This window comes from Globicephala melas, chromosome 18, assembly GCF_963455315.2.
Source record: "Globicephala melas chromosome 18, mGloMel1.2, whole genome shotgun sequence".
NCBI classification, from domain to species: Eukaryota; Metazoa; Chordata; class Mammalia; order Artiodactyla; family Delphinidae; genus Globicephala; species Globicephala melas.
Window position 1 is genome coordinate 24,540,408 of NC_083331.1, and position 26,772 is coordinate 24,567,179.

At 42.6% G+C, this 26,772-nt stretch overlaps 1 protein-coding gene across 1 annotated transcript in view; it reads left to right on the forward strand.

The window, feature by feature from the left end:
* Positions 1-26,772, forward strand: part of VWA8 (von Willebrand factor A domain containing 8) — a 369,324-nt gene that overhangs the window by 292,496 nt on the left and 50,056 nt on the right. The window contains exons 38-39 of the mRNA XM_030882155.2: positions 22,393-22,501; positions 25,899-26,055. Of these exons, the coding sequence (XP_030738015.2) occupies positions 22,393-22,501; positions 25,899-26,055 (266 nt within the window). The remainder of the gene's footprint in view (positions 1-22,392; positions 22,502-25,898; positions 26,056-26,772) is intronic.

Consider the following 26,772-nt stretch of genomic DNA (forward strand, 5'->3'; position numbering starts at 1 on the left):
CCTTCCCTTAGACTCTAAGCCATATTTGCAGAAGCCCCAGCCTTAACTCCCCTCTCAGGTACAGGCACAGGAGAGGTAGAGCAGAAAGAAACAGACCAGCTGGATTTCCCTAAAGGACATAAGTCATAAACTGGTCAGCTCACTTCACCCAAGTGGGAACTACCAGGGAGCCCATTACACATTTAATGCACAATGACGGCACACTTGGAAAATGTAGCCCAGGGGGTGACCTTTGCCAAGTCAGATTGGCAATTCCTCCGTGCCAGATGCTAGGAAGGGAGATATAACAGACAAAGGCTGGAGGAAGGAGCCAAACTTCCTCTCCTACAAGGAGCAAAGCTGTGGATTATATCCAGTTCATTCTTCCGGTCCCAAACTAATGGTTCCTCTTTTTTAACAAATGACTCACACCTGTTTATTATGGTGAAAATCACAGAATGGAGGAAATCTGGCATAACTCATAAAAGAACCAACTCTAAAACTGGACAGACTAGCCTTTGTATCCTGGCTCCACTCCGTACTAGCTTTGTGACTATGAACAACTCACTGTCCGTCTCCAAGCCTCTGTCTCTTCACGTTAAATGGAAATGATAATACTTGAAAGGGGAGCTGTAAAGATAAATGAGACAACCCATGCGTATGGCAAGTATCAATATATGATTCCATGCATATTTCAGCATGTGGCAAATATTAGCGCTCGGTAAATGTTTGGTATCGTTAATACCTTTAGGTACCTCAGAGATCGCAAGGCATCCCGATGAGTAAACTGAGTCCCAGAAAGATTAAGTGACTTATCTGAGATTATACGTTTACTTCATGGCAGAAGTTGAAGGCTGTTCTATATTTTTAGGACTCTTCCTTTCCTTAGGAAAGGAGAACTGAGGAAGAGGGAATTGGGGGAAATCACTCTTTCTTACTAGTTTTACAGCATGAACCTTATGATTCCTCTGCCCACCTCAGTCCCCTCCGGGAATGTGGAATCTCATGCTCCTTCCCCAGGAGAAGCGCTGGACCCATTCCAGCCAGGCGTGGCCTCTAGGAGATGCCATCACCCTCTCTCAGTGTTATACCCCCTTTCCTCCACATGGGATAAATCCTTCAGGAGCTGCTCGGTGCCCTCCACTCTTGCAGAAACTCTGGGGAAGCAAGAAGCTCCTTTTTCAGTTTGACCAAATGACACGTTCCTTCCATGATACTGGAAAGAACCAACGTTGCCCAGATCCGTGGAAGTGGAGGTACAGAGGAATGTCACACAGATGCTGATCTCTGAGGCACACTAGCCCTGCCACTGCCTCCACTCTCTCCCCACACCCCGCGGGGTCCTGGAGAACATCTCATTCTCATTTTATATTCATCATTTGAAAACAGAAAACCTAAAAGGAAATCTCAACATCCTCTGACCCTGAGTTGTACTCCTTATAGATCATATCCTAGAAATTGTGCGATCCTTCCATAGTGATGGGAGAAAGAACCCTAGCAGCTGGCTGCAGTGGGATTTGGGCTGATGATGGTAATCATAGGATGTCTGCAAAATCTGCAGCTGGGAAAGGAAAGATCTCTGGCATTTCATAATAATTATATAATTTGGTTATAGCATATAACTCTATTAAATATTACAAACATAATTACCAGCATCAATTTTAAATTTATTATAACTAGGTTTATAAAGAATAAGACTTTAAAGTAGGAAAAATTTAATGTTTTAGCTAACTGACATCTCATAATTCCTGTCAGTTTCAACTATTAATAGTCTTCTATGATCATAACAAAATCTGTTTTTACTACTGTATAGCAGAGGGTAGTATACTCAATATTTTGTAATAACCTATAAGGGAAAATAATGTGAAAAAGAGTAGATGTGGGGGCTTCCCTGGTGGCGCGGTGGTTGAGAGTCCGCCTGCCGATGCAGGGGACACGGGTTCGTACCCCGGTCCGGGAAGATCCCACATGCCGCGGAGCGGCTGGGCCCGTGAGCCATGGCCTCTAAGCCTGCGTGTCCGGAGGCTGTGCTCCGCAATGGGAGGGGCCACAACAGTGAGAGGCCCGCGTACAGCAAAAAAAAAAAAAAAAGAATAGATGTGTGTGTGTGTAACTGAAGCACTGTGCTGTACACCTGAAACTAACATAACATTGTAAATCAACTATACTTCAATTTTTTAAAAATCTGTTTTTAAACTCCAGTGCCCTGTAACTTTTAAACTCTTATGCTAAATGGAAAGCATCAGCCTAACATTTTATACTTTCTCATAAAGCATTTCTTTATTCCTGAAGTCTCTAGGCATAAATGATGTCACTCGTAATTTATGACATGACTTGCTTTTAGTACTCTGATCTGTGTGTTATTATTGCTATTATGAAAGTAATTATAATTGTATCACTCCTGAGACGATAAAAAAAAGTTTTTGTAGGTCTGTATGCAAAGTATTTGAAGAAAAAGATTATTTTACTGCCTACCAAATGTAGCTTCAAGCAAGAACTATTGTGCAGGACCTTTTATAGACATAGATGAAATTCCTTTTGCCATTTGAACAGTGTTTACATTCAGGAAAGTTCACAGTTAAGTCTTTGACATACTGTGAAAGGATCTTTTGTTCTCTAGAAAAACATACTTCCTCATCCTTTGAGTCACCTTGTTTTTATTCCCTTGTTTACTTTTCAGGGGAAATAATGCCCCCCCAACCTCCTCCCCCCCCCACCCAGTAATGTCAAGGGAAGAACTGTTTCAGAAATCAAGATTGTTCTCCAAGAGGGAAAGGGCTTGGTTATTGGCAGAAAAAAAAACCAGAAATATTTTTAAAACCTGAACGACATAAATAATGTAATCTCAAGCTTCAGAAAAATTACTTGGGTAGGATTTTTTTCCAAGGCTAAAAAAAAGGGAATCTTTTTTTATCATCATAATTAACAGCAATCAGGCTCAGGAAATCTGAGACACTCTACTTGGGGCTACAGACAGAGTCCAGAGGCACACTTTTCTATTGTGTTAGTAAAGAGCTCCTCTGCTAACCTGTGTAGATTCTCTAAGACATGCATCACTTAATGTTTCCTCCTGGTTGGTGGGATCCAGAACTAGTTTTATGATAAACTCAGACTAAGGCCATTCCTATCTAGAGTTTCTTAGTGATATTTATTTATCAACAGAAAATGTGACTAATTCCATGTGTGACTTCAAAACTGATTTTGAAAGGAGGAAAAATTGCTCTTTTTTTTTTTTTTTTTTTTTTTTTTTTGCGGTACGCGGGCCTCTCACTGTTGTGGCCTCTCCCGTTGCAGAGCACAGGCTGCGGACGCGCAGGCTCAGCGGCCATGGCTCACGGCATGTGGGATCTTCCCAGACCGGGGCACGAACCCGCGTCCCCTGCATCGGCAGGCAGACTCTCAACCACTGCGCCACCAGGGAAGCCCAAAACATTGCTTTTTTTTTCATCACCATATGCCCAGTGCTGGCACAGTGCTCTGAACTTACTGGACACCCAGTAAACGTTTGTTAATTGAATGAATGAAATAAATACATTCACTTTCAGGAGGACAATTTCAAATAACAGTCTTTTGAATGAACTCATGTGCTTGCTTTTTTTTCAATCTTATTAGTCTGTAGATATACTCTATGTGTTCGTGTGGTTATATATCCTTACCTAATTTGCATAAGTGAAAGATTACTTGAGGTTTAGGGATTATCTATTCAAACCCTTCTTCAGTCACCCTATACCTGAGTCACCCAGAAAAACGAGAAAAATGTATCCTGAAAGCTTCTATTCCTCATTTACATCCTAGCTGGTACCACTAGCAGGGCATCAAAGGCAGCAATCTTCATGCTCTAGGACATTTCCATCAGAGGTATTTTTGGTCTGTAAATGCTAAACAGAGATATGCTTTACTACGGTTAGAGAAGCTGGTGTGTCGTATGTGGGACAAAGGGAAGGGACTGAAGCCTGCCCATCACTGTTAAGCCTTCTATACTGTCCTCCATTTACTCTTTGTAGCGCTCCATGTGACAGGCGATGATATCCCCATTTGACAGATGAAGAAACAGAATCTCATTGTGTAATATGGCGATACCTAATGTCCCGTGGCCAGTAAGTGACACTGGCAGCTTTGTATCACAGAGCAGGCCTTGAGTCTGCAGGTCTTGTTCAAGATGAGCTGGTATAAAACTGATTCAGACCATATATAAATACTATATTTTACTAACCTTCTGGAAGAGATGCTAGCCCTTTGAACCAATGTCCATATAACTGGTATTCATTACTTTCTATAAATCTGACATATATTAAGAAGGAAAAAGTGATTGTTTTTCAGAAATATTCCTCACTTTCTTAAACCATGATACGCTTTATAAGACATTGAATTCCTTAACTCTCAAGAACACACGTATTATTTAAAGACCATGTGATGATAGAATAAAAAAGAATCTAATAGACCTGGCTTTTGGAATGAGATAGACTGGGATTTGAATCCTAGCACCACCAGTTAATTGCTGTGTGACAATAAGTGGCTTAACTTCTCTAGGCCTTGGATTTCTGGCCTGTGAAGTAGAAATAACCATGCCTAATATGGAGAACTGTGAGTATTAGAAACAATATATATGAAGTACCTGGATTGTAGGGCCGGGGTCATGAATGTGTTGTTCACAGTCTCTCCCCAATGCCTGGAACAGGCACATGGGAGACACTCATCATCAGTATACATTGAGTGAATGAATGAATGAATTCCTCTCAGCAGCAAGATTAGGTTCCATTGTTCAACTCTGCACATATAAATCAGGAACATTCTTTCAGACGCTTTAAAGAAAGAAAAACGTAGTACACGTTTTCTTCTTTGCATTCTTGGAAATGCCTTTCTTCTTCCAGATGAATATCACTTTAACAAGTGAACAGTAAAAGTAATTGAAGAGCAAAGCCTAAGTTGGAATTTTTAGGCAATGAACTGCCTTTTCCTTGGCATAGTTTATTCTCATCTTTTAAGGTACCCATCTCTCTCAGATCACTTGGAGCTGCCGTACGGCTAGAAATGTTTTGAGTCTCCTTCATGCCACATCTTTTGCAACTCAGAGCAAACGTGTTTTCAAGAGCTCAGAAGTCATCAAGTTCTCATTCCAGCTGCCAGAGCCATAAGGGGGCTGCAGCATTCTGGGCAGAGAGAGCATAACGTTAGGAACATCAGTTTGGGATTTGTAATACTTGCAGTACCATTGGACTTCCTGTGTGAGGTCGTGAATGAACAGCAAATCATGAGCGTTAGTATAAGAATGGGACATAAGTGTTATTGTAAGAGTTATTATAAGAAAATGGAGTGTTATTTGAGTGTAGAATTCTCATTCAGCCTAAATTTCAGAAAATATCCTTGATTAAAATCCTGAGTTACTTTTTCCCAATGCTGATATTAATCTGATATATATCTGGTACATCTCTACTGAAAAATGAATGTTTTGTACTAACCAGTACCTTTTTCACACTCAGAAAATAAAACAATAGTAATAATAGCTAACACATACAGCACTTAGTGCGGCCAGGCACAGTTCTCGGTGAGGATGTGTCTTAACTCTTTTTAACCCCACAGCATCCCTATGACGTAGGTACCATTATTATCCTCATTTAATAGATGGGGTACCTTACACAGCTAATAAGTGTCAAGAGCCAGGATTTGAATCCAAGCCAACTGGTTCCAGTGTCTGTGCACTTAGCCACTACGTTAGAGGACATTTTCGAGTAGCAGGAATACAGGTCTCTGTTAAGACTGAACAAAATATATATTCGATCATCCAAGAGAAGTGCCTATAGGCAAGGCAGACCCCCCCCTACACTCCTTGACCAGGGATCGAACCCATGCCCCTTGCGTCTTAACCACTGGACCGCCAGGGAAGTCCCGACACTCTGTTTTCTTCACGTGCAACATACCTAAGTATCACTTGTAGATTGAAGGCTGATATGAGGAAATCCTCTGAAAGAGCCTTCCAAGGATTCTCCCAAAACTAACAACATTCACCTCACTTCCCTGGGGGAAAAAATGCTGTAATATAATAGCACAATACAAAACATCCGAGCTAGTCAGCTCCCATGCTAAAGTTCTTATCTTCAAGTTCTGATGACGTCTGTCTTTATGAACTTCCAAGCAGAATTATTCGGTTTTACGTATAATAGGAAACAAGAAAGGAGATAGCAGATTCACTCCGTCACAGGGGCTTTTCCTTAAGAGCTGCACTTACCCAAACTCACTAAAACATTTCCTTGTGGGAGCGATCATCCCGCTAGGGCCTCTTCCAGCACATGGGCCACCATGCAGAACTAGAGAAAGGCTCTCCTGGGGGGAGGACGGATTGCCAAAGGGCCCTCTCTGGATAAGCCAGTTAGGAAAAGATAGCCACTCCCTCCAGGCTGCTCACCCCAGAGCCTAGCGCCGGTGATGGGAGCACAGTGGGAATTTCAGCCCCAGTCACGTGGCCTCAACGTAGGCTCACCCTGTACAGCCCCAGGCAGCTGCCCCATTAGGGACACACCAACTACCCAGGCCCCTGGATTCTTTAAACTCTGTGCCTGTGTTAACTCATCCCAAAGCCATATACATGACCCTTAGCTCCCTGAACCCTGTTACAATGGAAAGAGCCAGGTGGAAGTGGCACTTGGAAGGAAACCCAGCTCCAGGCAATGAGAAGGAAGCTTTGCGTTCATTCATCACTCAACTGCCTGTTGAGAATCTCCTGTGCACCAGGCATCTTACTGGATGCTGTTCAAAGACGAGAAGTCCTGAATGTCTGTCCTTACTGTCAGGAACACAGGCAAAAGAGAGAATCAGGAGTGTGATGGCTGACAGCGGCTGGGAGTCCAGGTAGAAGAGGTTCCGGATCAGGCAAAGGGATCCTTGAAGCTCCAGAGAAAGGACAAGGCAGGGAACCAGAGCAGAGATGCACTCGATAGGGAACCAAATTGGGACCTGGTTGCCAGAAGAGGGATCCAAGGTAGGGCTTGTTCCCAAGGGAAAAGGCAAGGGATCAGATAAGACGAAGCGCAGAGAGAGTGGGACCAGCGGCGGGACAGGCTTGAGACTGAGTGGGATTTGGGGCTAAGGCCATAGCTGGCAGGACCACCTTAGCCTGGGGCCTATAAAAGTACCTGAAAAAGCTGAAATGTGTCTATTATGCTGTAAGTTTTCATAAAGAGCTGTAAGAAACAGATACCAGAAAATTTATTGGTGAATTGTGCAGACAATATTCAAGTTTCCAATTTTTTTATTTCAAAATTTTAAAAAATTCTGCTCTCAAAAAATTGTTAGTATGGGGGGCTTCCCTGGTGGCGCAGTGGTTGGGAGTCCACCTGCCGATGCAGGGGACACGGGTTCGTGCCCCGGTCCGGGAAGATCCCACATGCCGCGGAGCGGCTGGGCCCGTGAGCCATGGCCGCTGAGCCTGCGCGTCTGGAGCCTGTGCTCCGCAACGGGAGAGGCCACAACAGTGAGAGGCCCGCGTACCGCAAAAAAAAAAAAAAAAAAAAAAATTGTTAGTATGGGCTTGGAACAAACAGATCTTTATAGACAAATATAAACAAACATGTACGGAACCTTCTGTCAGATGGTGAGATGTGTATAAACCAGTATTGCCTGAGGCAATTGCTGCCCAGAAACAGAGTTTAACTCAATACGCAAATGGCATAATAAACTCCTCCAAAGGGTTGGGTTCTATCTACCTGCTTGGTTAATACAGGATGATCATATAATTCCACGTATAAGACTGAAAGGGGTGCTATTAATAATTACATTGGGACAACAGGCATTAACAGGGACTGTCCCAGCCCAGCAGGACATACGATAAACTGGTTATTAGTCATTTCATTTCTATTTGTCTTATTTTATGTAGAATGCAGTTTTGTAGGATCCCTCTGATATTTTGGAAATATAAATTCAGAATATATGATCATATAAAACATTTGCATACCAGGAAAGGGTTTTCCCACTCTTCCCACTTACTGTTTTTTTTGTTGTTTTTTGTGGGTTTTTTTTTTTACGGTACACGGGCCTCTCATTGTTGTGGCCTCTCCCGTTGCGAAGCACGGGCTCCGGACGCACAGGCTCAGCGGCCATGGCTCACGGGCCTAACTGCTCTGCGGCATGTGGGATCTTCCCGGACCGGGGCACGAACCTGTGTCCCCTGCATCGGCAAGCAGACTCTCAACCACTGCGCCACCAGGGAAGCCCCCCCACTTACTGTTTTTTAATAAAAGTCTTCTTTGCATTATAAACCCATAATGCATTCTAGAACACCACACAGTATGAATTCCAGTTAGCACGGCTAGCTCGCTACCTGAGATCTTGGGGTTGCCATGGGAGACGTTATTCTCATGGTCAGAATCTCCCAAGACTGATGGAAATTGCTTTCTTTTAATAAATAGGAAGAACATAGCAGCCACCTTAAAACTAATCATCGACACCGCAGCAGTAACGGCTCCTCCCTGGTAAATACATGTTATAACACCTTACAGAAAAGCTGAGCCAGGACACCTAAGAAGATTTAGAATTCCAAACGAACTTGACCTGCTGTACATGGCCCTAACTGAGCACGTCCCCCAGACATCAAATTTCTAAAGAGATTGCAAAGTGAAATAATCTATCTGACTTAGACTAGCACTGTAATTTTTCTCAAAACCAGGGATCTCTAAGTGCTTTGAAAACGAATTATTCTTTATAGAGTTAATCTTTTAGCTGTAATTTGTTTTGTTTTATTAATACTTAAGGTTACCTTTTCTCTGAAAGAACTGTTACTCTTACTCGAAGTGCTTATTCTAGTACACTCCTTGCCCCAGAAAATGCCTCCAACCCTTTTATCCAGTTCTTGCCCACAAACAACGTAACTCCCCTGCTCTTCTTGTTTGTCGTTTGTCTTCATCCAAGTAGGTACTTGAAGATTTTTTTACAATATACATATATATCTTGGAAGAAGAAAACAAGGATTCTTTGGAACAGAAAGTGTGCTGTTCTGTGTAAACGTGTTGTCGATAAACCCGGTGGTTATCAGAAATGAGGACTGGATAGGAGAACTTCTCAGACTGATTCCCTGTTTCCCTCTAACCTGTTTTTGTTTATCTTGTCCTCTGTTATTGTGGGTTGGTTTTGTTTTTTTTTAAGCAGAATAAAGCAATTGTTTGGATACTTTACTTCAATAAACTGGAAATGTCACTTTCCAAAAGTAATCTAACGTTTCATCATCACCAGAATAATCCACTGGCTTGACTTATTATCTGGTGATAATTGCCGCCAAACAAAAGCTAAATCGGTAAGAAGCCTCCGACTTTGAAATTTATTCTCCCTGCTGTTTTCAATATAAACAAACCAGATATGGGACAGAAGCTCCAGTTTTAGCGTTAAGTAGCCCGGTCACTAGATAAAACTCATCCAGTGTGTTTAAAACTAGGCCCAAAAGCTAGAAATGGAGATTTTTCACTAGCAAGCGTATGATTTTTAAATCACTAAGTTGGTTCTCCTATATGTTTCAGTTAATCTACCAACACTTTGAATGATTACTGTTTTTGCCAGATTGATTTATTTTCCCTCTTAGTCTAGCCATCTTTCAGGTTTAGAACTTTCAGGTTTACTGAGCAAAGGGAGTATCCTAAAAAAATTCATTGCAGGGCTTCCCTGGTGGCGCAGTGGTTGAGAGTCCGCCTGCCGATGCAGGGGACACGGGTTCGTGCCCCGGTCTGGGAAGATCCCATATGCCGTGGAGCGGCTGCGCCCGTGAGCCATGGCCGCTGAGCCTGCGCGTCCGGAGCCTGTGCTCCGCAACGGGAGAGGCCACAACAGTGAGAGGCCCGTGTACCGCAAACAAAACAAAACAGAACAAAAACAAACAAACAAAAAAAACACAAAATTCATTGCGTCTTGGTTTGTGTAAGTGTACCAGCAGGAGAATTTTACCACTCCCTCGGGGTGACTCAGAGCCCTTCAGGTCTGGCTGCCTGTTAAACTATTTCTCTTTATTTATGGTCTGTGTAATGTGTGGGAGAGCGAAAGTTGGCCCTCGTGAGCGTTCCCTAAGCCTGCACATTGCTTTGCTTTTGCTCCAAACAGTGACGTGAGTAGACTACCACAGACCAAAAGGTCACTTTGCCATTTTGTTCAGATTGAGAAATACTTTAGATAATTATCTGTCTTTTGTATCTAAAAAGAATAGGAGCAGGGGGAGGGAGTTGTTTCATTTCCTTTGCTAGACTGCGCGGGGGCTCTCGTGAAATTGTGAAACAGAGTGGAGATGCCGCCCACCTCAAGAGCATGTTGCTCCCAAGCGTGGCCCACCCATTTGCTGATAGGTTGCTGTTTCTGGAAATCCTTTGTTCTTACAAAGATAGCTTACTTTATGCCCTGAGAGTGTACCTCAACGTGTATGAGGCCAATCTGTATAAATCAGATAATATTTCCTCCTCAACTATTTCAAAGGTTGCAAACATTTATTGAAAGGCACACCATGTGGTTCAGCTATGGGCTATGGGCTGGTGCCTTTAAGGTGCCTAGAGAATGGAAGAGGGAAAGCCACACATGGGTGAATAAGACTGTTGTGTCACAAAGGACAGTAAGGAGAAGGCTAGAGTGCAATGAGAGCCCAGGGAAATGAAAGCAGCTTTTGTTTGGGAAATTTAGGAACGACTTCTAGAAGGTGTCATTTTCAGGATTACACTCCTCATGTCCAGATACCTGCAATTTGTCCAAATTATAGCTTTGGATTTCATTAATCTACCTTCCTTATTGTTTTTTTCACAACCAGCCTCTCTCTCTCATACTTAATCATCTCCAGGCAGATGGCTATATTCCACAAAACTTCTATTTAAAGGAACGTGTTTGGAAATTTTAAAATCTGTTGACTTTTTTAAAAAGTCTTTTAAGCCTAATCTCCATGACTCTCATACAGTCCCTACTTTCTTCAAACTTCAAGCTACACTCCCCCATATTCTCAGACAATATTTCAGTCTTGTGCTTCTGAAAGAAAATAGAAGCGACCAAAATGCAGCTCCTCCAACTTCCCAGGCTCAGAGGTACAAGCCCGCCCGCCTGCCCTGTGCCAGGACCCCACCCGCTCCATCAAAGGCCGGTCTCTCCTCCCACCTTCACAGGCATTTTGCTCCATCCTTTGTCTCCTTCGTTCTCTCTCCTTTCTGGATCCTTCCCATCAGTATTTAAACACGCTCTAGTGTTGTTCTAGACGCCACAGATCTCATTTGCTATCATGCTAATTCATGTGACTCTAATCCCTTTCACAGCAAAGCCTCTTAAGAGAACTTTCTACACACACAGACCTCCAGTCACTCACCTCTCCATCTAATGACTCCTGTCCCCTTCCCCCGCCTTCTACAGAATTGCCCTTGCTGGAGTACCAGCTAACCTCCACATTGTTGAATTCCATGGGTACCTTTCCAGTCACCATCTCTTTGGCCCTCACGAGCATTGAACTCTGCACACTCTCTCTGTGTTGAAGCCCAGTCTTGCGTTGGCTTCCTTGATAACCACAGCCTCTTACTGACTCCCCTTTGCCTCTCTTGCCTGCCCTTCTCAGTCTCTTTTGCTGCTTTGTTTCTCTCCTGGGCCACTACCCTTTTCATTCTGAACGCGTTTTTCAGGAAACTTCATTCGCTTCCATGACTTCAGGTGGCTGTGCTTGTAAAATATGCTAACAAATAAAACAGAAAAATGGTGGGAATTTATAAAACTGTAAAAAAAAATAGAGTTCTCCCTTTTCGTCTGTTTTTTAATAATTAATAATATGTCTCTACTGCATCATATATTTGAACAATACTTGTGTTTTGAAAGCATCTTTGCATAGATATAAACATGTTTCAAACTGGAAACGACACATGGGAGCCTCGCTGAGTACAGCCCCCTTCGTTCTGTAGATGCAGAAACTGAAATACAGAGAGATTAAGTACTTTTTCTAGAGTCACACAGCTGCTTTGTGTCTTATTTGAACCTCACAACAACTCCATGAGGGCATGTGCACTTCTTAACTATTTAAGAGATGAGAAAGCTGAGGTTCTGAGAGTTTGAATTTTTCCCATTTGCATAGCTAGAACTGGAACTCAGGTAACCTAGTTTCCAGGCTGCTGGCATGCTCCGTACTGCTTCTCTGCGTTCCTAGGATTGGTACAATTAAATTATATCCAAAATTAATTAAATTATATTTAAAAACTGAGATTGTCTTTAAAAAGAGAGAGGCAAACACACAACAACAGCTGCAGCGTGGACCATTACAGCACGGCCTGATTATGAGGAAGAGTAAGAAGTTAGGAGGAATTTCACATGATAAAAATTCTAAGTGTTTATCTAAAGACTGAGGTAGATAGGTAGGGAGGTAGGCAGGTAGGTTGGTTTTTTAAATGTACCTGCTGATTACTGGTGAACTGATACCACAGTGATCGATGCATTTCTCCCTGATGTTCTTCAATAAGGGAGAATAAGTTTAGGAGTGATGACCCCTAACTTCTCCTTTGGTTATTGGGGTTTCCACATAAACCTCAGTGTGCTCTGATTAGCTAATTCTACTTTGACTTGGCAGAATGGGTGGGTTAAGGGATGAGGCGTTTCATAAACCTCAATGAATATGCCTTTATGCAGGTAGATTGTACGGGGTGCTGTAGCAAGAGCTGTTTGAGCACAGACGAAGGTCTCTCCGTGTCAGCTATCACCTAATCCCCTTGTCTCCAGCTCAGCACCCCTCCTGCTGTTCCTTCTGCCTGAAATCCCCAGCCACATGGACTGCCCACCTCTTTCTCTTCCTTCAAGATTCTTCTTGGGCATTGCCTCTTGCAGGAAGCTTTCCCTGATACTTGCCCCCAGAAACTAACACAACATTGTAAATCAACTCTACTTCTATATATATCTATATAAAAGATTTAGCTCACTTTCACTTTCCCATCCCTACTGTATGATACACAGTTAACATCTCCCTCCCCCCGCTATATGATTTACACATCCTCTCAATAAATTTGTCCTGGGATTTTGGTTAAACCAGCGTTCGTATTGTGATGAGTATCAACCAGAAGAATCACGTAGTGTACTTAAATTCCATTTTTGCCAGTCATGCCCCTTGATTTTCAGGTAAAGAAAGCTAAGAGGAGATAAGTAACTTTGGCCAAAACCATTTCACCAGTTAGTACCAGAACCAAGATCAAAAGCCAGTCTTCTAATTTCCAGTAAAATGCTTTTTTCCATGACATCGAGCTGCCTCTCCAAAAAATTTTTTTAAGTTTAGTCTTAGTGAATCAATTTGAAGAAAAACCAAACTTTTACATGATTATATCAAAATATTCTTTACACTTCTCTTTTATTTTACTCAAATTGATTTCCATGACAGCTCGTATTTCCTATAAACTAGGATCAAAGTAAATGTAGATAAGGATCCCTGTGTAAAGAATTTAGAACTAGAAAGAACTTAGTCTGGTTTTCCACTTTGAAAATGAGTAAAACTGAGGCCCAGAAAGGTTGAATGATTTGCTCAGCATCACACAGCAAGGGAGGGGCCACACCGGGCTGAAATCCGGCTTCAGCCGGCAGGCCAGTCCTCAGTCTGCTGCGTACCACCCTCCTCTGAAACACTACTTAATTCCTCTCAGGCGCTTTCTTTCATTTAAAATCTGTCTCTTACAGATGCCTGATCTCATTCTCTATCTACATTAAACTTACTCATCCCTAAAAATGACATTAAGGAGTCAAAATAAGTCGGAAGTGGGGTATAAAGCGTGTCTCTTAAAACCAGGGTTCTGAGAAGCTACTGTGCTCGGCTGCACAACTAGAACACTACACTGTGTTAGCAACTGGGGTACGTGATGTCAGTGGAAGGGGACAGGGTGAAAACATTCCTAAGCGTCATACAGCATTAGAGTCACACCACAGAAGTCAGCACAGACACTGGGAGGACGCAGGGGACGTCTGGCTGCCACTTGCTCACCCCAGTTCAGCCCCAGGGCCCCAGGTTAATTTAGGGTCTCTGTACTTTGTCTTACGTTCTCTCCTCTTCCCTCCGATGACCCGTTTCATTGCCAGGTGGCCAGGTCACGGCCACACATACACAGCTTCACATCTGGAGTCCTCAGATGGGGGCACAGAGCGAGATGAGTGGGGTTGGGGCCCAGGGAGAGGGGGCGAGCCACGTGAGACAAAATGCGGAGGGAACTCGCTGGGAGGGTAGCCGGGGCTCTGTCCTGTAAGGAGTGTGAGCTCCAGGGTGTAAACAGGAAACAGGCAGAGTCACACTGTCGAAGAAACTGGAGAACTCACACAAAAGAGAAAAATGACAAACTCACTTATGTTTTATTATATAAACCCCTCACCAATTACAATCATTCTAGGAATCGTTTGTGTCTAATTACCATGTAGCTCAATATCAACGATACATAACATAATTTGTGTCATAACTATGGCCTACATTTCATTAAAAAGCTTTACCCTCTGGTATTCAGTGTTCTAAGTTTGTTGCTCACAAAGAGCCTTCACAATCTAAAATTAAAAGAATATCTTGCAAAGCAAAACCCAATGGTATTCTTTTCTCCTCTCCCAAATGTCCTGCTTTCCAGTTTGCCTCCTTCGGTTCCAGGAGAGCAGTTGTCAGGCTTCCGTATACTCTTGGTGACATATACCCCGCTGGAGCCATTCTGCAGCTTTGGAATGGCCACAGAGGCAGTGCCTGTCGTGCCGCCGTTCACTTATTCACCACACATTTACTGAGCTTCTGCGATACGCAAAGACCAGGTGCTAAAGCTGATACGAAGAATAAGACCCAGTCCTGCCCTCACAGTATAGAATTGATGCCACTTTGTATATGTGGCCACATTTTCCAGTGCACAGCCCGTAGCACTGATTTTTATCACTTAAAGAAATATTTTCTTTAAAAATGTATGTGCATGTATGCATACAATAAATGCATACATTCCAGCTATTCAGTGTATGTATGTTGCCCACACGCTAAGTGGTGTTTTACACTCTCAGTCCATTTGAGTTAGTTCAGCAGCCTGGAAGGGTCCCTCACCCAGTGAGCTTAGAACAGAACCATAATTGCTCCCAGCCGGTGAGTGACCTACCACATTCTCCTGAGCTCTGTGTATGTGCAGTGCATATGGCTTATTTCTCTACGGCCTCTCTTTATGCCAGTGTTTTGTATTCTGGTTAATAGTTTTGACTCATCATGGTTGTCAAAAAGTGTGGGAGACCAGGGGATAACGGGGGGAGGGATAACTTGAGAGATTGGGATTGACATATACACACTACTATATATGAAATAGATAACTAATAAGAACCTGCTGTATAGCGCAGGGAACTCTACTCAATACTCTATCATGGCTTATATGGGAAAAGAATCAAAAACAAAAAAAGGAATGGATATATGTTTATGTATAACTGATTCACTTTGCTGTACACCTGAAATTAACACAACATTGTAAATCCACTATACTCCAATAAAAATTGGGGAAAAAAAGTGTGGGAGAATGCTGGGCCTCCTGGAAGCAAAGGAAGACTGTCGCTCGATGTGAAAACACAGGTTTTACAAGAACTCCATGTGTCTTGAGGAAATGGTTGAGGAAACTCAGGGTAAACATCAGTAGACAATGACTTCATAAACATTTAGAGTCTGAGATGATGAACCAACAATGGTATGAAGAATAGCTGGAAGAAATGATGGCTGGTGACATAACCTGACTTTAGCATAAACAAAACAGAAAACCATTTGCCAGTGTTTGATGATGGAAATACCTCTCCATGGGGAGGACGCTATGATAACTTGTCCAGCACTGATTCAGTTAGCATTCCTATTTTCAGAAAAGAATTCCTCCACGCTAAATGTGTTTGCATGGAGTTGTACTCAGTGCTTTCAAGAATTTTTAGAACCTGGGTCTTATTAAAACCCCCTTTCGCTTCTCCCCACCCTAGTGGTAGGATGGCTTTTCTACCCACGCTTCCTTTTCCTAGCTACACTTAGCACCTCAGAGAATTCTGTTGACAGGGGAAACACAATAGTTTTAAAAACTGCCAAGTATGGGCTTCCCTGGTGGCGCAGTGGTTGAGAGTCCGCCTGCCGATGCAGGGGACACGGGTTCGTGCCCTGGTCTGGGAAGATCCCACATGACATGGAGCGGCTGGGCCTGTGAGCCATGGCCGCTGAGCCTGCGCGTCCAGAGCCTGTGCTCCGCAATGGGAGAGGCCACAACAGTGAGAGGCCCGCGTACCGCAAAAAAAAAAAAAAAAAAAGAAACTATAAACACGGATAGAGAAATAACATAGGATGCACATAGGGTTGTATTCCAGAACATCACATCAGATAGAGGAAGGAGGGTGTTTGCGGTCACGGTTTCAAATATTTTAAATTATTTACCAAGCACATCACTTGTACCAGAAAACAAAGTATGCATCGTCTCTAGGAGTGTTCACGCAGAAAGGGGGAGAGTAGACAGAATTAGGTTGAGTCTGGGGAGGTGGGCAAAAGGTCCCCTAAGTCAGGAGGGAGGGCTGCTGGTCGACTTGAAGAAGCCTGTGAGAAAGAACAGGAGTCCTTTCTGAACCAGAGGCTCCACCCACTCCATCAGAGCAAGAGCTGCTCTGGGACAAGCCACAGACCGTCCCTTCTGCCTCTCACCTGTAACACCACAATCGCCTCATAAGCATTTGTTTTCAGGGCCAGGGAACAGGCCTAGCGTGCCCCCCCGCCAACCCACTACCCTGTCCCCCACCTCAGACAAAGGAAAGAGGACTTTATTTCCCAATCAAGGGCACTTACAGTGTGAATGCCCTTTGGGTTAATTATTTAGTGCAAATGAATATCAGCTACAGCATAATTGTTTAATATTAATGATCGAAAATCAGATCATCCCCTGCTTTCTTTTTTTTTTGCGGTACGCGGGCCTCTCACTGTTATGACCTCTCCCGTTGCGGAGCACAGGCTCCAGACGCACAGGCTCAGCGGCCATGGCTCATGGGCGCAGCCGCTCTGCGGCATGTGGGATCCTCCCGGACCAGGTCACAAACCCGTGTCCCCTGCATTGGCAGGCGGACTCCCAACCACTGCGCCACCAGGGAAGCCCCATCCCCTGCTTTTTAAGAACTAGGAGGGATTAAAGAGGGCAGGAAGTCATTGAATATTTGAAAGCGAATGTTGCCACCAGCCAGGGAAAAACTGGAGATAAATTACATACTTGATGGCTTTGCCAGAGATTGAAATTGGGACACATAGAAACTGCCTATGGACAATGGTACTTTTGTCATGCGTTATCGTTGTAGAAGCTGCATGTTGTTTATGAAAACTGGGTAAGGTTTTTTGTTTTGTTTTGTTTTTTAACAAGCTGTCTTCGTATGAAAGACCATCATTCCTAGGGTCATGTTATGTGACTTTCATTGTATCTATGATAGAAATTTCTAACTTTCTAGTGTAGAATAAGAATAATCTCAGACAATAATCTTTTAGGCAGATGTTTTCAGTACCTTATTATGGTCTGTATTACCCTGTGCTGTGACTTTGTTCCACTTTATAAAACATCCTCCTGGAAGCAAAGATCCTGTTTCTTGTTATCTCCGTTATCTCAGTGAGTAGTAAATGTGCCATAAACATACACAGAAATGTTTGAATAAGAAAATGAATGAGTGAATGCATTGAATTGCCTGCTAATCATCAAATTGTAGGCAACTGTACTGATATTATTATGACAGTTTTCGATGTCAGAAAATTTAAAGCACATCTTCTGGAAGTAGGACATCCTCCAAAGATCAAGACCGTGGCTTCTGCCCTGCTGCCTCTCATTCATCCTGTAATGAATGAATCAATTAGTTTGCATGCAGTAGACCCCAAGTAGCAGAAAACCCAACTCACAGTACCTTAAACTAAGGACATTTCTTATTTGCTGATGTAGAAGACCAGAAGCAAGTGACTCCGTGGCTGGTTCAGCAGCTCAGCGGTGTCATCAGGGACATAGCCTCCTCCATCCTCCCCTCTGCCACCTTCTTCTCATTGCCACATGGTCACCAGATGGAGACCACAGCACTAAGCATCACATTCTCACGCCGTGTGCCAAGGCAACAAGCACATGTATGTTGCAAGGGAGGGGAGGGCGGTCCATCCAGGGCAATGAAAGAGCTCTTGACATGAGAGGAAAATCTTTCCCGGAAACCTCCTGATTTTCTTACATCTCGGGTCGCCTACCTTCCCCTAGATCAATCAGTGGCAGAGGGGAATGGGGTGGCCGGGCTTCATCCCAGCTAACCGTGGTGCATCTGACTTCTGTTTAAAAGGGAGAAAGAGGGAGTGGACGTTGGGGAGGCAGCTAGAAGCATCTGCTGTGCCACACCTAGTCTCCAGCTGGAAAATAAGAATAAGCTGTGTTGTCCAGTCAGTCCTCCAAGAAGTAACTTTCCCTCCAAGATTGTATTCTGGCTATTTATGTCATTTTACTGATGGTTTTTAAAAATCATGAGTTTGAGGAGGAGCCTGAAATATATGGGCCTTGCCTAGAAGGGCTTTCATGAGTCATGTCCCTTCCCTGCTCTGGCTTTGGGTTGCTTTACTCTGGGACATTTTTATGAGTTATAATTTACAAGCTCCATGTTTTTTCCATTTTGATTCATCTGAAAGAGGATAACAGTTCTTATGATTATAGCACGCTTATCTAAAAGGAAGTAGGTTGTGTCAGCTGTGAGTGAGAAACACGTCAAAGGCCTTAGCACGTGTATCCATTTGCATCAACAGTTGGTAAGAGTCCACAATACTTTGTGGTTTGGGAAAAATTTTGATCCATTTAAGTGAATACATTAAAGTCTATTTCAGTAACTGGATTGACTCACTTGAGCTCTTTCTAGATGAAACCAACCCTCGAAGGAAATGCATTCCAAGTCCTTCCAAAACACATCCTTCAAAGAATTCAGCAGTTTATCAACTTGAATGGCCAGAGGCTCTATAGCATCCTCTGTCCCTAGGAAACAAGCTTCCTCAAATAATAGGCCTTCCCTAGTATCTGTTCTAGTTTCTGTCCTGTGTTGGACTTTCCTAGACTTCCTGCCTTGTAACTTTTATGAGTCATTGTCAATTCACGTAAGAGACTCCCTAAAATGCTTTGGAAACCGCTTGTCAGGTGAGTTCCTCCCATCCACCTAGAGAAATAGACTCGTGTGAGTATAATGGCATTCATAAAATGACACAGAATTAGATAAACTCCCCAAATGCCTCACTTTTAAGTATTTCTGTGGAATAAATCAGGTTTGGGCCGATGATTGTTTTTGTCAAGCATTTGTCAATTTTGAAACATGTCTAGACTCCCATTCGGGGTTGGTGTGGGGCTGACTTGTTGTGAGCCACGCCATTCCCCAGCAGGTGGCCTGGAAGACACACAGGTGACAAAGAGCACACCAGTTCCTTTCTGCCCAGAAAGTTCATAGCGAATTTTCTGCCTCCCTGAAGGCCCATTAGAGGTGTCTTTGCAATGTTAAGAGTGTGATTTTGGAGGTAGCTGAGGGGGGCTATTTGACAGGCTTTTTCTTTTGCCTTGTGCTGTCATTTTTAGTACTTCTTAAAAGGCTATTCTCTTACAGCAGAATAACTGAATTGTGAAATGTCTGAAGGAGATTGATTTTTGATGAAAGTAAAGTTACTAGACACATAGGACTTTGCTTTCTATACCTCTTCTGAGGTTCTTTTATTTATTTATTTATTTGTTTATTCATTTATTTATTTTTTATTGATTTACAATGTGTTAATTGCTGCTGTATAGCAAAGTGTCTCATTTATACATATATATACATTGTTTTTTATATTCTTTTCCATTATGGTTTATCTCAGGATATTGAATATAGTTCTTTGTGCTATACAGTAGGACCTTGTTGTTTATCCATTCTTCTATTTATTTTTAATAAATAGTATACACACACACATACCCTAAAGTGAGGAAAGGTGTTCAGAACAGTTATTCCAATAATGCTGTCATTGCCCAGACCATTTTTGAAACTTCATCTTTAAGAATTGGCTTGTAGAAGTATCTCAACTCTTATAAAGCAAACTAGTCTCATTATTGTATAATTGCGCCTGGTTTTGACTAACATCCCTTATTTACCACATTTTGAATCGTTGAATCAGCTAGAGCATGTCAATGGTAGGTGGAATGGAAGAAATTATTTAGTTGAACCCACTTAGTTTCTGATGAGAAGGTTGAGGCCCAGAGAAGTTAATTGACTTTCCAAACGGTACAAAGCAAATTAGCAAATAGTTCATACCAGAAATCGGCTCCAAGTATCCTTTAGCTATTTATTAAAAATCAAATCTATTTTTAAAGAATACAAAATGGCCACCATTAAAGATATTCAAATAGAATCTGTTGTGGATTCCGCAGATCCTTCCAGAAACAGTCCAGAAGTGTTTTGAGCAGCATTATTGTAATAAATGTGTCTTTATGTATGAAAAATAAGCTTACCATCTTATTATAATAAACGTATTTCCATATGTAAGTTCCATATGTTTGTTTAAAAAAAATCAGTTAGACTGTAGTCATAACTTTTCTATAGATTTCTTAAAATGACAACAGAATAAAACTCTATCGCAATTTTGAAATGTTTCTTGTTTTTCTCATTTCTCACGGGAAACATCTATAAGATACCGCTAAGATAACCAAACATTATCTCCCGGGCTGAGGCAAGCTTGTCCTTGTGCTGTGCTGTCTGATGAGATACCTGCTGGCTACATGTAATTTAAACTTGAATTTTAGTTAATTAAGTAAGACTTAAAAATCACATCCTCGAGTGCTCAATAGCCACATTGGGCTAAAAGCGACCATGTTAGACATCTCAGTTATATATATTTCCATCAACACAGAAAATTTTCTTGGTTAGCGCTGGTCTAGAATTCGCATAGTCAGTATACTTATTTTAATTTACTGATTATCTCTTACACTGCCTCTAGAAAAGCTGGAAAGTGGTGGCAAGTTTGGGGGACAGTATTTTAAATGCTTATTTGTTCTCTAAATGTTGCTAGCTATGCTGCATAGTTTAATTTTTAAAAAGAAGAAAAAAATTATTTTCACCCATTTTTTCGAGCATGATTATATGTGTGGAATTCATATCAATTGTCATGTCCTGGCTGCAAAATTTTAAAGTATGCTGAAGTTATGGCAAAAACTCTGTTAATGATGCCAAAGCTAAGGGTAGAAAGATCTGGTTAATTAAAATCTCTTTATAATGTCATAACATTTGAAATGAACTAGTCCGGACATAAGACAATGGAAGTTAAGTTGAATGCGTTCTTAATAGCCATTTTATTTGCAAAGGCCTTAAATTATCTACCTATCTTCGTTAATTCTAACCTCCAGAATGAAAAGTCCAGTTACTAACAAGGATTGGGTCAGCTCTCAAGACTGACCTGGCATCATGCTACAGGTCTATTTGCAGGCTCTCCTGTTCCACTGTAAGCAATTTGAGGGCAGTGACCAATCCTCCATGGCTTTCGTTGGCCCCATGGTAGTTCAAATGAAGTCTTGCCAATACATTTCCCGTTAAGTGTTATTTGAACAAATAAATAAATGTTGGATCTGGTCTGCCTTGAAAATCATTATATTTGGGAGCAGGCTCATAGAGCACATGGATATATGGCTGCTTCAAGTTCTTTTCACTGTGGAGTAATATCTACTGAGCTGACTGCTAGGATGGAATTCCTGCGTGGTTATCAGTCCTTTTGGTGAATCTGTGCCGAATTAAATTAAGGACCAATGAATGAGCCACAGGCTCTCTAAGAGGAAAGCTAGTGCTGCGTATTCTGTTGGATTTGCAGGAATAGTAAATCCAGTTTCAAAATCGAGATGAACTAGGAGAGCTATAAATACCGTAATAAAATCAGAGTGGGTCCAGGAAATAAGCAGTTTTCAGTGTCTGTGTGTATAACATATATCACTGAAGCACACAAAGATACATTTTCTGTTTTTCTTTTCCACATATTTTATATAAAGTGGCATTTCTCTGAGGAATGGGATTTCTTGGAAAATTAAATAGGTAAATGTATATCTGCTGTGACTTGGCTGGACCAGCTGGGCAGTGATCCTTTTAAACCATTGAGAGCTCTCTCAGTCAGTCTCTGGAGAGATCCATTTCCCCTGCTTCCGGTGGGTCTTGTTCTTTATGTAAATGCTCAAGGCATACTCTGCGCTAGAAGAATTCTGAAGCTGTAACCCAGTCCAGCACCTTTTCTTTAAAGAATATTTTTTAAAATTAAACTTGTCTCCTTCCCAACTAAATGGTTGTAAAATCCGGTGAAACTTTTGCCAGACATTAACAGCATCTGTTGTGTCCTGTGGCCTGAGGTTACGCCATACCTTAAGGACTTAGGGGGAAACAATTCTTTCTGTCCTGCAGCTCCTGGTGTTGGTCACGGAGAATGATAATGTCTTATTTCTTCATTTTTAGATAACAATCAACAGAGAGAGCGGTGAAGACGTGAGTTCCCCCAAACACGGCAAGGAGGACCCAGACAACATGCCGCATGTGGGCGGCAATACTTGGGCTGGCGGCACAGGTTCGTAGCGCGGCATTCTCCTGGGTCAGGCTTCCAGAGACTTCGCAAGCCCATGTGGACATCACAGCAGCCCCAAGAAGGCTCAGGAATCGGCCTGCCTTCTCTGTCTCCCCCGTTAGTCGGCTGGAGTGTCCCTTTGCCCTCTGTCCCAGCGTGACATCAAGACACGGAAAAACCCTGGCATTTGGAGTCCCGCAGACTCTACTACCCTCTGACCTAAGACCGTTCTGGTCTTCCCAGGGTTGCTTCATCCATAAAAGGGGCATAATATTAACTGCCTCGCAAGCTTGTGACGAGGATTCAATGAGATTATGATTGTAAGGCGCTGAGCTCGAGACCTGGCATGAAGAATGTATTCATTAAAAGTGTTAATCCCCTCTTTTAAATTCCATGCCCTTGGGAATCATGCCAGAAATCGACAGTACATTCTTTCTTGACCAGCTGACTTTGAAAAGAAATGGTCCTGGTCCTCCACATCTCAGAAGTGAGCATGTTGAGGATGCAGGGTTTTGAGATAAGAGGGGTGGTTGTGGTCTGAACCGATGCCTGGGGTCCACTCCTTCCTCTTGGCTGCCCAAAGAGAGCATTGTTCCCACAGCTGCTGCTTTCCTCTTTCCTCTGCGGCAGCTGGAGCAGACACATCTGCAGAGCCGCAGGAATAGGGCCAGACTGTGTGCGCACTGTCTGATCTTATCACGGCCATGAGCGGTGCTGGCATGAGCTCTGTTCTTCGCCTTCCCTGAGGTTGGTCTGTGCCTCTTGGCCTTGACAGCCTCGGGAGGAAATGGGTTTCTGTGTTCGGACAATGTGCTATCAAATCGGCCTGTGGACTCCTTGCCTGCTCTGTTTATTCATCAAGCATCAGCTTGAAAGAAAGGATATTTTGAGAAATGTCCTTTGATCTGGAAGTTAGTGTCAAGCCAGCAAGATTTAATCCATATGGAATGCATTGTGGGACGAGCTGACCAGATGCAGGTTTCCCAGCAGCAGGCTCTTCTGCAGCAGACGTTCTCGCTTGTTATTCAGCTTGTGTCGACTAGCTCACGTATCTGTCCAGGCTGAAGACCCTGCTTTTGCTTCCCCCAGCCTTTATTTTTCAATTTATCAAGGCTCTTTTGCTGCAATTTTTTTTTTCTCTTTGTCACTCTCTTCCCTCAGAATTCTCTATATTGAACTGAGCTCTGACCCAACAACTCATTTGATTCCTTCTTTGTCATCAGAACCCGTCCATTGCCTCTCTCCCCCTTATCTTAACAGATTTAGGATGTTCAAGGTTAGCTTCAAGATTATACCTTGAAGTCTGGACTCTCTGGCAAGCATTTTCATTTAAGAAGTTTAAATTAAAGGCTCTTGGAAGTGGAGGACGTGAAGAACTCTGTCCTCACGCCCTCTCCAACCCCGTATGACTTTGCCAAGGGACCGTGCTTTCCCGTGCTGTCCATCACTCACACCAGCCTCTAAACGGTTGTGGGTCCTTTCCTCATTTCACCAAAAACGATGTCATCTCAGCGCCCTTGAACTTTCAAGCTCTAATTCATGACCCACCCATACCTCCAGGAGGAAAGGAGTCAGGTCCCAGAAACCTGACTCTCTATCTCAACATCATCGTCCAATTACCAGTCCCCTCCACCTATAGGCCATCCACAAGTGACAGCCAGGAATCACACACATCCAAGATGGAATTTTCCACAAGCAATTTCTAAATAAAAATGAAATAAGATGTGCTGGAATCAGAGGATAAATATACTATAATTAATAGGCTGTTCTCATGGTATTTCCCAAAAGGAAATGACCTACCTGGACTTTGATAAGGGAAGCAGAGTATGCGAGTTCTTGCTTTTAACTTATTACACCACTTAAGCCTTCAAGGGAGAAAAGAAAAATGTAGCATAATTTAACCAACGCCTAAAAACTTTCAAAATTTCCACTTTATGAAACTTAGAAATGACCTCATTCTATGTGACTGGTAGTTGTGTAAATAATAGTAAGAGCAGTCACTTACAGAGTTCTTATTTTGTGCCACATACTGTTCCGAGCATTTTAGCCTCATGACAATCCCATGAAGTAAATAATATTAGTATCCCCATTTTACAGGTGATGAGACTGAGCTACAGAGAAGTTAAGGAACTTCTGTCAAGGACCCATGACTAGTGCATTGGAACCAGGATTCAAACTCAGGCAGTCCGACTTAACTATAGAATAGAGTACTGTACTATATAATACTAGTATACTATACTATACTATATAATACTATAGAATACTGTACTATATAATACTAGTACTATATAATAGAATACTGTACTATATAATAGAATACTGTACTATATAATACTAGTATACTATACTATACTATGATATAATATTCAATATTATGCTGTCCCTCCAATATTGGATTCTCTTCTGAGTTCCCAAGTTATTTGTGAATGAACAAAAGAAACTGATTACTAGTATTTTAATCATTATAAAGCAGGGGTAATAAACTGGTAGCCCAGGGGCCAAATATGTAGCCAACCTAGCCAATATATGTATTTTGGGGGTCAATGCAGTGTTTTAAAATAATATGAATTTGAATGTATTTAGACAAGGCAAGTCTTCTCTAGTTAGCCAAATTCTCACCACTTCTTATAATAGTACCTACCTAATCTTCTAGGCGTTTAATTTTAATTAAAAGTTATACAATATTACATAATGCTCATTTTCAAGCATGTAAGCTTGGGTTTATATTTAAAAACTGTCCTGAAGCTGGCAGTGTTTATCTGTTGTCTATTATTCTAAGCTAAAAGTCAAAGTTAGTATAATAATTGGCTTCTAATCTTGGCTCATCCACGGATACGAGGTCATGAGTAGGTGACTTAACCTCTCTGTGCATTATTTTTATCATTTGCAAAACAGAGGAAACAGGATCGATAGCCTGGTCATCTTTCTTTTATTTTAAGGAAAAATGAGGTTACATGTGAGGGAAGAGGAGTGTCGTTCACCGAATTAACAAATATATACTAAGTATTTATGATGTTCAAGCCTCTTATAGGTACAGAGCTACAAAGATATGTAAAATATAATCCCATTCACACTATAGGTGACAAGAAAAGAAAAATAAATTTTAAAGAATAACAAATAGTGCATAGGAGTATTGACCCCTGTGAGGTAGAGTCATCAGGTGAGGGGTCATGGAATTTGGACTGAGCCCTGAAATCTGTGTGGGATTGGCTGGATGGAGAAGAAGAAAGCGTCCTTGATAGGGGGATGCCCTGTGTTTCCAGAAGAAAGTCATCTGAATGTTTAATTACTAGTTAAGTACAATTAATATACTGCGCAGGACTGCCTTAAAGCCATGATCTGACTTCTGTTTTGTGATCTGGATCAGACCAATCACCTGGACTTTCTGGTTTCCTCCCAGGGGGAAGAGACACTGCAGGTCTGGGCGGCAAAGGAGGTCCTTACCGGCTGGATGCAGGCCACGCCGTGTACCAGGTCTCTGAGGCTGAGAAAGATGCAGTTCCTGAGGAAGTGAAGAGAGCTGCGAGAGAGATGGGCCAGAGAGCGTTTCAGCAGAGGTGAGTGGACCCCACTGCATCCGGAGCAGTGTCGGCCACCGTGGTGAAATGTCAGTGGACCCTGAAGTAGACCCCAAATTCGTGTGATTCTATTCCTCATGCAGCAACTTGGACCCACAAACTGAAATCCGTAGCCACCCCCCTCCCAGTGGAGACAGCCGAGTGAGCATAATCTCCCACCCTTTCTACTCAGGCCCTTTTACATGTATTAATTACATATGGTCATACAGAGGAAGGGCTTGAGCACGTTAGAAAGTAAAACCAAAGATACTTCTCTTCGGAGAAACTAAAGGTCAAATCATTCCATCCACATCTGTTCCCAGGCCACATAGGGAATTCAGATAATGCTGCATGCTGGTCCCTTCCTGCCCTCAGGAATCTTGTGGATTCACGTGGAGACAGGACTAGTGTACACACACGCGCTCACGCTCACACAGCCCCTGGTTAAGTGCTGAAGTCCTGTGGTACGGCAGTGCAGAGAAGGGTAAGGTCCGTGGGCTGATGTGAGGTAAGGTCTGAGCTCAGCCAGTATTTGGACATTCCAGGAAGGGTAGACTAAGGGACCAGAGGCGCCAGGGTAGGATGAGCAGAGTGACTATGGCAGAGAGAGCCAGCTCGCCTATGCAGAATAAAGGGTACCAGCTGGGAGCAGTGGGGAGTGAGGTTGACTGTGGAGGCCCTGTCAGTGGGTGGAGGGCTTGAAATCCAGGCCAACCA